Here is a 13,716-nt window from a genome sequence, read left to right on the forward strand (position 1 = left end):
AATTGGAAGACTTTCAAAACTCAATACAAAGCTACAGTAATCAAGACAGTGTAGTACTAGTACAAGGACAGACAGACACATAGATCAAAGGAACAGAATTGAGAGTCTAGAAATAAACCATTATATTTATGCAAATGATTTATGACAAGTGGGACCAAGGTAATAATTCAAAGGGGAAAGAGTAGTCTTTTCAGCAAATGAAGAAAGGACAACTGGGTATCAGCATGCAAAAGAATGAAGTTGGACCTCTATCTCATACCGCATACAAAAATTAACTCAAAATAGATCAAAGATTTCCCAGTAAGAACAAAAACTATAAAACTCTTAGAAAAAAAAAAAAAAAAACATGGGAATAAATCTCTACTGCTTAAGATTAGGTGATGATTTGTTTCATACATGATACCAAAAGCAGACATATAAAAGAAAAAATAGATACTTTTAGAACTTTTGTGCTTCCAAGCATGTTTCATAATTAATTGAAAAAATTAATAAAAAGAAAGTAGACAGAATGGGAGGAAATCTTTGCAAATCATACAGCTGGTAAGTTAACTGGTATCCAGAATATACAAATAACTCTTAAAACTCAACAATAAGAAGACTTGTGACTCAATCTTAAAATGGGCAAAGGATCTAGACATTTCTTCAAAGAAGATATACAAATGGCCAATAATCACATGAAAAAGATGTTCAACGTTATCAGTCATTAGGGACTATAAATCAAAGTCACAGTGAGATACACTCCATACCAACTAGAATGGCTACAATCTATTAGTCAGATAATGACAACTGTTGGTGAAGATGTGGAAAACTCAGAACCCTCATACATTGCTGGTGGGTTGTAAATAGTACAGCTGACTTGGAAAACAGCTTGACAGTTCCTCAAAATCTTAAACATAGGGTTACTATATGACCCAGCAACAGCACTCCTAAACATATACTCAAAGAGAACTGAGAACATATATCCACAAAACTACTTTTATATTATATATATATGATATATATTATATACAAATATATATAATTTATATATTTATATACATAAATTTATATATAATTTATATATATATATATAATATTAATAATATATATTATATTAATAACATACAGACAATATATAGACAATATATAGACAAAACGTAGTATAACCATCTAAAGGAGTATTATTCAGTCATAATAAGGAATGAAGTACTGATACCTACTACAACATAGATCAACCGCAAAAATGTCATGCTAACTGAAAGAAGCCAGACACACAAAGGCCACATATTCTATGATTTCATTTATATGAAGCATCCACAACAGTAAAATCTACACAGACAGATCAGTGGTTGCTAGGGGATGGAGGAAGCGGGAAATGGAGAGTGTCTGCTAATGAATGAGTTTCTTTTGGGGTGATGAAATGTTCTGGAATTAGATAGCAGTGGCAATTGCTTGTTTTGTGAATATACTAAAAACGACTGATTCATACACTTTGATTCATGGCAAATTGTATGGTATGTGAGTTATATCCCAAGCCTGTTAGCAAAAAATGTCAGATGTCCCAGGGCACCTGGGTGGCTTAGTTGGTCAAGCGTCTGACTTTGGCTCAGGTCGTGATCTCACAGTTCATGGGCTTGAGTCCTGAGTCGGGCTCTGTGCTGACAGCTCAGAGCCTAGAGCGTGCTTTGAGTCCTGTGTCTCCCCCTCTCTCTCTGCCCCTCCCCTGCTTGTACTCTGTCTCTGTCTCTCAAAAATGAGTAACTGTTAAAGGTCATACACGAATGTGTTATAGTTGAGTCTTGAAACCAAATTTGTTTGATTATAAATCCTGTTGTCATGTCAACTATACTCCTGGACCTCCTTCCTTTCTCATGATACAGGCTTTCTGGACACCCTTACTCACTCCTATAGAGTTCACCACTGTCAAGCACCAAATCTCTCTCTCTATCCCTAATTTTCTTCTCGAGTGAGTTTGTCTCTGTGGACAACTCTGCCTGCATGGCCTAGAGATGCTTCAAAAGCAACCATGTTAAACCAAATTTAACTTCACCTTCCACAAACTTTTCCCCCATTCATGAATATCTCTTACTGGCAGTATTTTTCATGGGCTGGTGTCCCCTCCAGTCCTCAGGCCATTTAAAAAGCAAAGATGATCAACCTACCCCAAGCCCAGTAAATGATCAGGATTTTCATGCTTCTGTTACCAGCTCCAACCATTCTCTTTGATGATTCTTCACTCAGATGACATATTAGCAAAAGATTTTTCACTCTCATTTCACTATTAATAAGGCCGTAAATGTATACTTTGAATATGAACATAATAGCAACTAAGGGGAGGGGCGCCTGGTTGGCTCAGTCGGTTAAGCGTCCAACTTCAGCTCAGGTCATGATCTCACAGCTCTGGGTTTGAGCCCCGTGTCAGGCTCTGTGCTAACAGCTCAGAGCCTGGAGCCTGCTTTAGATTCTGTGTCTCCCTCTCTCTCTGCCTCTTCCCTGCTCATGCTCTGTCTCTGTCTCTCTCTGTCTCTCTCTCAAAAATAAATAAACATTAAAGAAAAAATTTTTTAGGGGAGCCTGGGTGGCTCAGTCAGTTAAGCATCTGACTTCAGCTCAGGTCATGATCTCACAGTCTGTGAGCTCAAGCCCCGCATTGGGCTCTGTGCTGACAGCTCAGAGCCTGGCGCCTGCTTCAGATTTGTGTCTTCCTCTCTGCCCCTACCCTGCTCATGCTCTGTCTTTCTCTGTCTCAAAAATAAATAAAAACATTAAAAAAAATTTTTTTTAATTTTTTTACAATAGTAACTAAGGTGAAAAAGACCCTCTCTCCAAAAAACTCTAGAGAGCCAGTAGTATAGGCAGGACCCAATTCAAGTATTACAGTGCATTGAGACCACACAATGTCCTTCTCCACGTTTCTAATAGGGTAAAACTTCCTTTGAGTTGTTCACCTAAAGTTGTCCCCCAAACTATGACCACCTTTATGGATATTTGTAAGATTCAGAAAATCTTAAACTAGTAAAGTCTAACTTCCCTAAATTACCCTCTAACTATTGTATCCAGGATGGCTTCTAAAACTTTCCTTCTTTTGAGACCAGAGCAAAATGTGTCTAGTGTAAAAATTAAACATATACAATCTCATGCCAAAATATTAAATTTTCAAAAGGCATTAGACAACATGCCCAGCACGAAATTTCTGTTTATAACCATTTGGTAACTTAGAATAATTGAAATCCTTCCCAAAGAAAAATTGACATCAACAACAAACATCAAAAACACTGATATTCCATTTTTCTGATATTCTAAAATAAAGTAAAAAAATAAACAGATACGTGTTTTATTTCCATGCGTGCACTATTTCAACTATTTATATAGTGTGCCAGGATTACTGCATTTATAGAATACATTAGTAAAGCAACTCATCTCCAACACTCATGGATGCCACATATTTTTAGAGTTACGTGGCTAAACACCAAAATTTATGCTCATTCATTATAAGAAGAACAGGTAGAATGGAACAGACTCGGGCCTTACCCAATACACTGCTTTCCTTCTCCTAACCACATCTCAGCATCTCTAAGAGTTGGTAAAAGTGTGTCCCCCTTCTGATTAACAATGACACATTATAAAATAAATAGAAGTTGGGGTGCCTGGGTGGATCAGTCAGTTAAGTGTCCAACTCTTGATTTCAGCTCAGGTCATCATCCCATAGTCCATGGGTTCAAGCCCTGTGTTGGGCTCTGTGCTGACAGCTGCAGAGCCTGCCTGGGATTCTCTGTCTCTCTCTCTGCCCCTCCTCTGCTCTCTAAATAAATAAATAAATAAATAAATAAATAAATAAACAAAACAAAACAAAACAAAATAAAATATAGTAGTATATGCACTGCATGGAATTATGTTAAGGGCACAATTTAAGCCTCTTTGTGCATTTTAAGTTTGTATCCAAATCAATGTACAGAGATCTCAATGGTCCTGTTATGGGTAGATGGCAAAAGTCTGTGGCCACAGTGACAGCAGCCCCTTCTTCCTGGACCAATGGATGTCTGCAGGTAATGGGCTAACTCCTGTCCTCACTCTCCCTCCATAAGCCAGGAAGAGGCCTGGGGCACAAGCACAATCACTGGAAATGGGAGTGTAAGGCCAGGAGGGTTTATACTCACTGGAAGGCTTTATACTCCAGCAAAACAAATCTGTGTCTACTTGTTATTGCTTCTATAACTGATCTGTTTCAAGCCTCCAAGTAGGACAAATATCTAAAGTCAAGAGAAAAGAGGCACATTAGTATTTTTCTGCTGTGAGAATGTGACTTTTGCAGAACAGAGGTGCAATGTGATCTTGGCAATTAACCTGAGGTGTAGGAATTGGGAGGGCAAGGCCCTGGTCGCATCTGGAGATGACAAACACAGCTTCCACTCCGGGACCAAGTTTTCTGCCCCGCTCCCCTACCCCCCAAGCAGTGGCCTCCCACACAACCCAGGGGTCAGGGAGCCAACGGAGCAGTGGTTGCTGCTATACGTTCTTAGATAAAGCAATTCATTTCTTTAACTTAAATGTCTTCACCTGTAAAATGTGGGCAGCAACACCTGTCACTGGGGCTCATTCTGAGGATTAAATGATATCAGATACATAACATGCTCAGCCCCGTGTCTGGCACACTGTGGGTGTTTGATAAATGTTAACTCCTTTTACAGGTAGGACAGTGGAGACTGGTTTGCCTGGCCCGACTGTCTGGCTTCTAACTTACTAAAGATGAGACTTCTGCAAGCAGGCACCGGGAAAGGAAAACAAGGAGAGGGGAAGGCAAGGAGCCCCATCAAGGATTTAAATGTGGTTTTCCCTCCTACTGAGAGGGCCCCTGAACTCAATAAATGAGAATGACCCTAGCTGAACTTCTGAGCTTGAAAGCCTAGTTGGTTTTTAAAAGGAGTTCTTCTTTTTAAGATCAGTTGTTCAACAGAACTAAAAAGCTTGCCTTCAGAAGAGGAGCAGTCCTAAAACCTACAGGGTAAACCACGGAAAAGCAGGAATGTGCCATGCCTCTATCGAGAGCGGGGAGCCCCACACAAGCTGTTGTCTGAACACTGTGACTCTGCTGCCCCCCCTATTCCGAATGAACCAGAAACCTGAGAATCTGAATTAAGCTCCAGCTAACATTACTTAAATGAACCGGCTGTGACAGGAACCTTAAACCACATGTCATTTGGTTGTGGGGCTGCCCTGGGCCAACAGACATTGGGAACAGGGCTCCCAGCTCACACACGGATTGTGTTCCAAATGTGCATTTGGAAGGCCGTAGTTTGAAAGGCAGAATGCACTTTCCCAAAGAAGCGATGTTATAAATGGTGATGCGGGCCCAAGCCAGCTCACAAAACTCCACATAATCATAATATAGCTAGACTCTGTACATTTCAGCCAAAAAAAAGAATAGTGGTCGATAATATTAGAATACTAATAATTAAAGAATGAGATAAGCAATAATGTTGAGGCTCTTTCATTTATCTTGAGGGGTAGTGTTTAAGCAATGGAAGATTTAATTAAAGGATGAAAAGGTCTATCCAGGAAGGCCGAGAGGCCAGGGCAACTGGGGCTGTAGTCAGGAACCCTAGCAACTGGGAATCAGACTAGCTTGCAAGATTTCTACCAATTCTAAGAGGCTAGTGTCTGCACCTGAAGGCCAACCTAGCACCCAAGAGGGGTTAGCTGGTGGGGGTGACTGAAAAAGAGTCAGCCGGAGTGTCTCTATGCAGCCATTTCAGCAACCAAGGTAGGACCTAGCTTCAGTGTCCCTCTCCTTTTAGAAACCATTACCCCCATTTATGACCCAGACTGCCCCGACCCCAGGGATCACAGAAGCGGAGAGCTTTTGGTGCCTCTTTCACACTGATTTCTGAGATCAAACTCTCTCAGATACTCCCATTGCCTGGATGGTTTGAATTTGACATCCTACCCCCGGTTAGACTGACTGTAAGACTGCCACCTCCTTCATGGCAGGGAGGCCCCACAGTTGTTTGGACTGTCTCCCGCTACCACCCTACCCCATGTGACCAGTACCACACCTGGTTACAGACATTTGAAATCACTCATTCTAGCTGGGAGGCTAAGGATCAACTATATATTTTTATCTGTAAATATGAAAAAAGACATGAGAAAAAAGGAAAGGAGAAAATCGAAAAAGAAAGTTCCTTGAAAAAGACCCCTTTGTAAGACAATAGAGCAGACTTCTGTAAGATCTAACCATTAGGTGGCACCATCAGCCTAGGGCAGTTCAGTTGTCCTGGGAAGGACAGCAGAAAGGGGAAAAATCAATGAGTGCTGGTCAGAAAGTGGGTAGGAAGGCTGAAGGCAGGCACTTTGCAATAAGTAATTTAAAATATACAAGACGTTCCTGTGAAGTATGCATTTTAGATTAACTCGCATATACATAAATGTAAAAATTAATTCCCTTAAAGTTACAAAAACATCTCATAATTTTATTTCTTAAAATTGGCTTGTACTCCTTGCCCACAGTCTATTGATTTACACTTTTTAAAAATTAATTTCTAACAGTTCTATCTTTTCCTGAGCACTAATTCTTTGACAGCTAGATATATGCAAATACATTCCCTCGGTCCATGGCTTGCTGCTTTTTAATGTCAACTTTTTTTTTTTTTAATGTTTATTTTTATTTTTGAGACAGAGACAGAGCACGAATGGGGGAGGGTCAGAGAGAGGGAGACACAGAATCTGAAGCAGGCTCCAGGCTCCGAGCTGTCAGCACAGAGCCCGACGCAGGACTCGAGCTCACAGACTGTGAGATCATGACCTGAGCTGAAGTCAGACACTTAACCGACTGAGCCACCCAGGCGCCCCGATGTCAACTTTTTATTGTACAGAAATTAAAAAATTTTAACATAGACGAATTGACTCACCTTTTCCTTTATGATTTGTTGTTTCTGAGTTTTGTTTAATATATTTTTCCCACCTTGGGGTGACAAAGATATTTTTTTTAATTGTCTTCTTAACTTTTGCTTTTTAAACCACCTGTTCTGTCTCGGCATAGCAAGCTAATTACTAATTGTCCATCCTTTCCCTGCTGATTTGTCAACTCCTGTCATAAAAGTAGCTTCCTGTAAACGCATGTGTCTATTTGGGGGCTCTCTATTCTGTTCCATGGGTCTATTTCTCTATTCCTGCACCAGACACCATACTAACGCTAATTTTAGTATTTTCTAACTCTCCTTGAATCCACCTCTTCTTGAATCCACCTGGTTTTTGAAACACCTTTATGACATCAGCTTATTTTCTTCAGTACATCATTACAATCACCTCAGGGCTCTAGGTCAAGAGATGACAGAAGGATGCGCGAACTATGGCTCATATGCTGAAGAGATTAGCACTAAGTGACAGGAATGCTGTTCGTCTATTCCAGGATTTATGAGAGTCAGTTGCCAAGCATTTGCTTTGGAAAACAGAGTTGCAAAGTAATTAACTTTGGTTAGGTGCACCACTCCAGAAAGCAGTGGTTACCTTTCTGGGAAACAAGATATTGGTCCTATATCTGGAAATGGGTCACTAAAGGAACCAGGCATGATAGAGTGGAGTGGAGTAAGTCCATCACCACCAGTGGAGAAGAAATGAACTTTTTGACTTTTAGTCTCTGATGGCTGTTGAGCTGAAATCAGAAGGAAGAGAATTCCCTTTGTGCTTACCTGTGTCTCCAGCGAAATATGTAGACATTTCTGGTATCAATCAACCAAGGAAGAGAATCTCATATCAGGGAGCCAAAACTTAGGTAATGATAATGGGCCAGAGTTTATAGGATAGGGAAATTCTATTTCCATTTGGGCCTTTTACAGGGGCTTGGGGAGGGCAGATGGCTGACTTAGAGGAATCCAGATGAATTCGAGGACATCCTGGACTGGAGAGGAAAATGGCCTTTGCCACGTGAAGACAGGCCAAGAGCTAGGCAGGAAGGCAACATGTCTAAATGAACTCATTATCTTTCTACCCAGAAATCTCCTGCTCTTTGAGTATTCCCATTCTCAGCACCCTCTGCCCAAATGCCAGGCAGGATCCTAGAGGATCAGTAAGTCTTATAGATTCTGTTAACTAAATCTCCTGGCTCCATCCAGATCTCTCCATCTCCTTTCCATCCCACCCCGACACACACTCACACACACCACCAAGGCCATTGCTGTCTTTCACTGGAACTATAGCAATAGTTTTCTGACTGGTCCCCGGGTCCTGAATCATAGTTGAGCCCTCCTGTCCACCCTTGAATCAAAAAGGCAAATTCCCACTGTACCTAACCTACTAGTTTTGGAACTGGGGCCAACTTCTGCACCTCTCGTGCTTCAATGTTCTCATGTAAAATGGAGATAATAACACCACCCACCTTGTGACCTTGTTGTGAAAACTGAATGCGTTACCACAGAGCACAGTACTTGGAACAGGAAACACAACTAATTGTCCTGCATGTTTGTGTCTACACTCTGCTAGGTGGCAGGGCCACCATGGCAGAGACGTGTCCAGCAGCTTCCACGGGTACCTCCGTGTAGGTGTTGGAAACTATGAGCCATCACAAACTGGAATGGAGTAAGCCATATTTTGTAAGTGAGACTGCCTACTTACCTGTTCCCTTTTTGTCTACTGCCCTCCATTAACACCAGTGCATTCCTAAAAGCTTCCCCAAATGTTCCAGCCTTTTCTGGGCCGGAAGTGCGGGCTCAGGCCTACTGCTAAGGTCAAGGAGAACACCCCTGAAGGTGGGGGGGGACAAAGGCAAGCTGGGAACGATTTCCCAGGGGGAAATGCACCCCGGCCTAGAGGCTCCATCTTCTCTCTTCCCGCCCCCCCGCGATCATCTTTGGAGGTGCTAGGTGTGACTTCACCAGGGACCTGTCCAAATTATTAAAACTGCAGATAAGAGGAAAGAAGGGGCTATGGGCCCTGGGACAGGAACGCCACTGGAGATGCAACAGAGGTTGAGGAGTCTCGGGAACACATAGGGTGTAGCTGGCTCCTGGTCTCCCAGGATTTGGACAGCCACCTGAACTCCCGCCTTCGGGTGAAGGCTTCTGAGGAAAAGGGCGGAGGAAAAAACGACCCCTCGCTCCCTCTCTCACCTCCATTTCTCACTCTCCGTACGCCCCACATCTCTTCCTACCTACTTCCGAGCCGGCCTCCAGCCCTGCGTCCTGGTGATAAAACCGCCGGCCCCTATCCAGCCCACAGGGCCGGGCGCAGGATGTTGTACGAGCCGCGATGGCCGACCACTGCTTATCTATAGACGGGAAGATCCCCAAAGGGTCTCCTCAGCGAGGAGGAGGGTGGGACTCGGGCGCAGGGCGGAGGGGAGGCGCACGGCCCGGGGCGGGGCCGCCGCAGGCTCAGATGGCACCCGGCGCTCGCGCCGGAAAGGGCGTCCCCCAGCGGCCTCCAGGAGATCCTCCCCGGCCCGCGGGGCGCTGGAGCCGCCGCGGCGGAGGCATGGCCGCGGGGGCCGCGGGGGCCGCGGTGCGCGAGGCGGCGCCGGGGCTGGAGGCGCCTCCCCAGCACGAGCAGGTACCGGGCGCCGGGCGCAGGCGGGGGCACACGGGGCCGGGGTGCCTAGGCTCACGCGGGGGCTGGGTGGCCGCACGGACTGGTCTGCGAGTCCCCCGCCGCGGCACGGATGACCTTTCTGGAAGGTGCTCGTGGCGTCGCCTCCCACGGGAGCCTAACTCCTCTCCATTTCTCCCTCCCTCTCCCGCTCCTCTCCCTTCTCATCCCCTACTCCTCGTTTTCCCCTCCCTTACCCCGCCTCCCCCACTCCGTCTCCTCCAGAATGAGCTTTATCCGACTCATCCCTGTCCATTCCCTGCTTTCAGTACTGGTTGCCCCTCTCTCCTTCCAGCTCCCCGACAGAAGCCCCAGGGCCCAGGTGAAGGAAGAGGACAGCTGAAGGGTGCTGGGTGTACATCAGGCTTGACTGTATGGTTCTCAAACTGCAGCGAGCATCAGAATCACTCTGAAAGCTAGGTAAAAAGCAGATGGTTGGACTCTGCCCCCAGGGTTTTTAATTCTGGACCTCTGGGATAATGCCTCATCATTTTGCAAGTCAGACTATTTCCCAGGAGGTGCTGATGCTCAAGCTTTGAGAATCTGTAGGCTAGCTATCCCCTCTAGTTTTCCCATGGTGATTTCAAACCCCGTCACTACTATTTTTCATTTATAGATGATTCTTAGGCCATGATCACATAGCAGGAACTGTGCTCCTCCTGGGATACGGGGGATACAGTTAGAGGTAGACCTTTCCTCTGGGAACTCACATCCCAGTATAACAAGGACAAAATAACTCATAGAGGGTAGGAAGAAATTACTGTCCCCAAAGAAATTACTGTTCAAGTGAAGTTTTGTAGGATTTCTAGGAAGCGAGGAATTGCTTCTGGTAGGGAGGGTGGGCAAGGCTGACTGGGCGAATGGGGGTGGCTGGGCTTTTGAGCTGGGCCTCAGGGGGATGGGTGAGATTCCATGTGGCCATGAGAGGAAATGAAAATTCTCCATGCAGGAAATGGGAATACCAAATTACTTGGAGGTGAAAAAAATTGGGGGGTGGGGGGTGGGAGATGACCATGGAGAAAGATGGGGGTGGGAGTGGATATTCACTATGACCCTGGCAGAAATCCAGGGTTCATGAAGGCTTGTAGGAAGAGAAAGCTGGGTTATGGCAAGTTTTGTATCATGCTATGCATTGGAGATTTATTCTCTAACATGGGGAAGCTATAAGGGAACTCCATGACTTACTTGCTGGTTTCAAACCCAGATCAGATCGTTCACAGAGCGTTATGAATGAAGAAGTCTGCGTGCTGGGAAGGGCAGAAGACTGGCAGAGTCACTTCTGCAGCTGATGTTTGCTCTCCCTTAAGGGTGCCATAGCTGCCTTGCCCACTGCCCTCAGGAGGTGTGGTCCCCTGTTAACTCTGTCCTGGGAGCAACTCAGAGCTTGTCCCTTAATCCCCCCCTTGTTCTGCTTTGCTGGCTACTCTATTTCCAGAACGAAGCACAGAGTCTGGCAAATGGCAGGGCCTCGGGAAATGTTTATTGGACAAATAAGTGAATAAATAATAAACATATAACCTCATGATCTGGGACTCTAGTCTGCCCAGCTCCCTGTGTACCTCTTTGTGCCAAACACCCCCTCCCTATTCCCCATCCTCCTTCTCCCTGTGGCCTAGGAAGCCAGCTACACCCTATGTGCTCCTGAGACTCCTCAAAGTTAGGGTGCAAGAGAGTAGACAGCATGGACTCAGCATTTCTCTTTTCTGCTTGTCTGAGGCCTGCTTTGCAGGCTTTGATTTCCCCAGAGGACCCATCTCTGCCTCAATACTGTTCTCTACCTTGGAGTAGGCCAGACACAGCTCCTCCCTACCGCTCCATCCGTGGAAGCTTTGTCCTTGCCCAGTGATATGGATTCCATATCACTGAACACAGCTCTCCAAGCCTAACATCCTTAGCTCCTGCTCACATACGTCCCAGGGATAGCAGTAGTTTGAGTTTACTGTTCTGGTTTTGCCACTCATTTTAGTGATATTTCTCTAACAGATGGATTTTTGTGAAGAGTTGAAAGTGGGGAAACTAATTTGGAGGCAGCAGCTGAGGGAAGAAATGATGAGGGCTGGCACTGAGAGGGAGGCAGTTTTCAAATACAGTTAGCCCTTTAACAGCACAGGATTGAACTGCACAGATCCACTTACACACAGATTATTTACAGGGCAGTACTACAAATGCATTTTTCCTTACGATTTTCTTAATAACATGTTTTTCTCTACCTTACTTTCTTGTGAGAATACAGTATACAATACATATAACATCCAGAATATGTGTTGATCGGCTATTTATGTTATTGCTAAGGCTTCTAGTCAACAACAGGCTATTAGTAGTAAAGTCCCAGGGAGTCAAAAGTTTTACACAGATTTTTGACTGTGGGGGGATTGGTGCTCCTAACCCCTGCATTGTTCAAAAGTCAACTGTGTATTGATTGAGTGTGCGATGTTACCAGACAGGGAGTATTCAGTGGTGGAGTAAGACAAGTAATAAATCACCGATGACCATGCCATGGGGTAACAATGTTCAGTGGACAATGGACCCACTGGAGAGGCCTAACCCAAAAGGCTCTTGGAGGAAGCAGAGTCCAGGGCATCCCCAAAGGGGGTTTGAAAAGCAAAAAAAAAAAAAAAAAGGTGGCGGAAAAGCATTCAGGGGACAGAGAAGTTCTGCTTGGCTGGAGCAGAGGCTATTCAGGGGCAGTGGAAAGAAAAGAAGCTGGAAAGGGCCACAGGAGCTGTATTAGTGACAAGGGCAGCCACTTGTGTTTTGAGCGGGGGAATAAATGTGATCAGTTTGCTTTTCATTGGATCACCCTCACTGTTTGAAGGGAGAAAAGGAGTGGAGGTAGGAGCCCCCCTGGAAGAAGAGAACCCTCTGCGCACCAGGTTGGATCCGTCCTCAGGCCCAGGGAGGCCTTGCCAACCAGTCTAACGAGTAACAGCCTCTCCCCATGCTGGTTATTCTTTATCACACATTCTGTTTAGCTTCTTCATAGAATTTACCACATTAGGTCATTGTTTTCTTTACTTGTTTATTGTCCACACTTTCTCTAGAGCACAAGGCCCAATTCATGAGGACAGGAAACTTGTATGTCTTATTCACCTTTATGGTATGGCAGCTCTTACCCCAGTGCCTGGTATCCAGGATGTAATCAATAGATGTTTGTTGAATGAAGGAATAATGGTAGGCGTAGAGGCCATTGAGGTGGAAAGAAGTGGTTCGCCAAGTATTTGGGTAAGGTCTGCAGGAGGGTACTGGGTTGGAAGTGGAGGATTAAGGTCAAGAATGGCATCCCATATTTCTGTTTTGAACAACTGGATAGGTGGGATGTAGGGCTACTGAGTGAGAGGGGGGCACTGGGATGGAACCAGGTTGGAGGGAAATTACTATGCTCAGTTTGGGGCAGCTTGAGCTTGTGTGTCTGAGGGACATCCAAGTAGAGATACATAGAAGGCATTTGGATACAAGAATCTGAAGCTCAGAAGGGAGTTAAAGGGGAAGAGAGGTAAACAGGAATGTCCTGCAGGGAAAAAAGACTTGGCAATTGATAGACAAGGAGGGAGGGGAAAGGAGAAGCAGAATCAAAATGACATCTTCAATTCTTTTTTAAGTGACATATATTCAGGGACACATGGGTGGCTCAGTCGGTTAAGCATCCGACTTCGGCTCAGGTCATTATCTCTGGAGTCGTGGGTTCAAGACCTGTGTTGGGCTCTATGCTGACAGCTTGGAGCCTGGAGCCTGCTTTGGGTTCTGTGTCTCCCTCCCTCTCTTTGCCACTCCCCTGCTTGTGCTCTCTCTCTCAAAAATAAACATCAAAAAAAAATGTAAATGACATATGTTCATGCAGAATATATTCAATATGGACAAATATAAAAAAGGAGTAAATATTCCAATACACACCAGCACCCATGGATCATTCCTGTTAGCATTTTGGTGACTGCTCTGGATATCTCTTTCTTCTGGATGTTTCTTTATTCTACGTAACTGTATATTTGCATTAATAGGCTTATATTTTATACAACTGTTTTCAAAGCATGCTTTTTCTCTTAAAATATGTCATGGAAATATTTCTATGTCAATAAATATGGATCTGCATGATCATTTTAAAGAGCCAATTGATTTCCTTTGTCATAGATATATCATAACTCATTAACCAATCCCCCATGGGTT

The 13,716-nt window shown here is 44.5% G+C and overlaps 1 protein-coding gene across 2 annotated transcripts in view; it reads left to right on the top strand.

Moving 5' to 3' along the window:
• Positions 1 to 9,204: 9,204 nt before the first annotated feature.
• Positions 9,205 to 13,716, top strand: part of RNF175 (ring finger protein 175) — a 47,894-nt gene continuing 43,382 nt past the window's right edge. For both annotated transcript variants that reach the window (XM_043567120.1, XM_043567128.1), the window contains exon 1: positions 9,205 to 9,519. In XM_043567120.1, the coding sequence (XP_043423055.1) occupies positions 9,220 to 9,519 (300 nt within the window). In that variant the 5' untranslated portion in view covers positions 9,205 to 9,219. The remainder of the gene's footprint in view (positions 9,520 to 13,716) is intronic.

Source organism: Prionailurus bengalensis, chromosome B1 (genome assembly GCF_016509475.1).
Source record: "Prionailurus bengalensis isolate Pbe53 chromosome B1, Fcat_Pben_1.1_paternal_pri, whole genome shotgun sequence".
NCBI classification, from domain to species: Eukaryota; Metazoa; Chordata; class Mammalia; order Carnivora; family Felidae; genus Prionailurus; species Prionailurus bengalensis.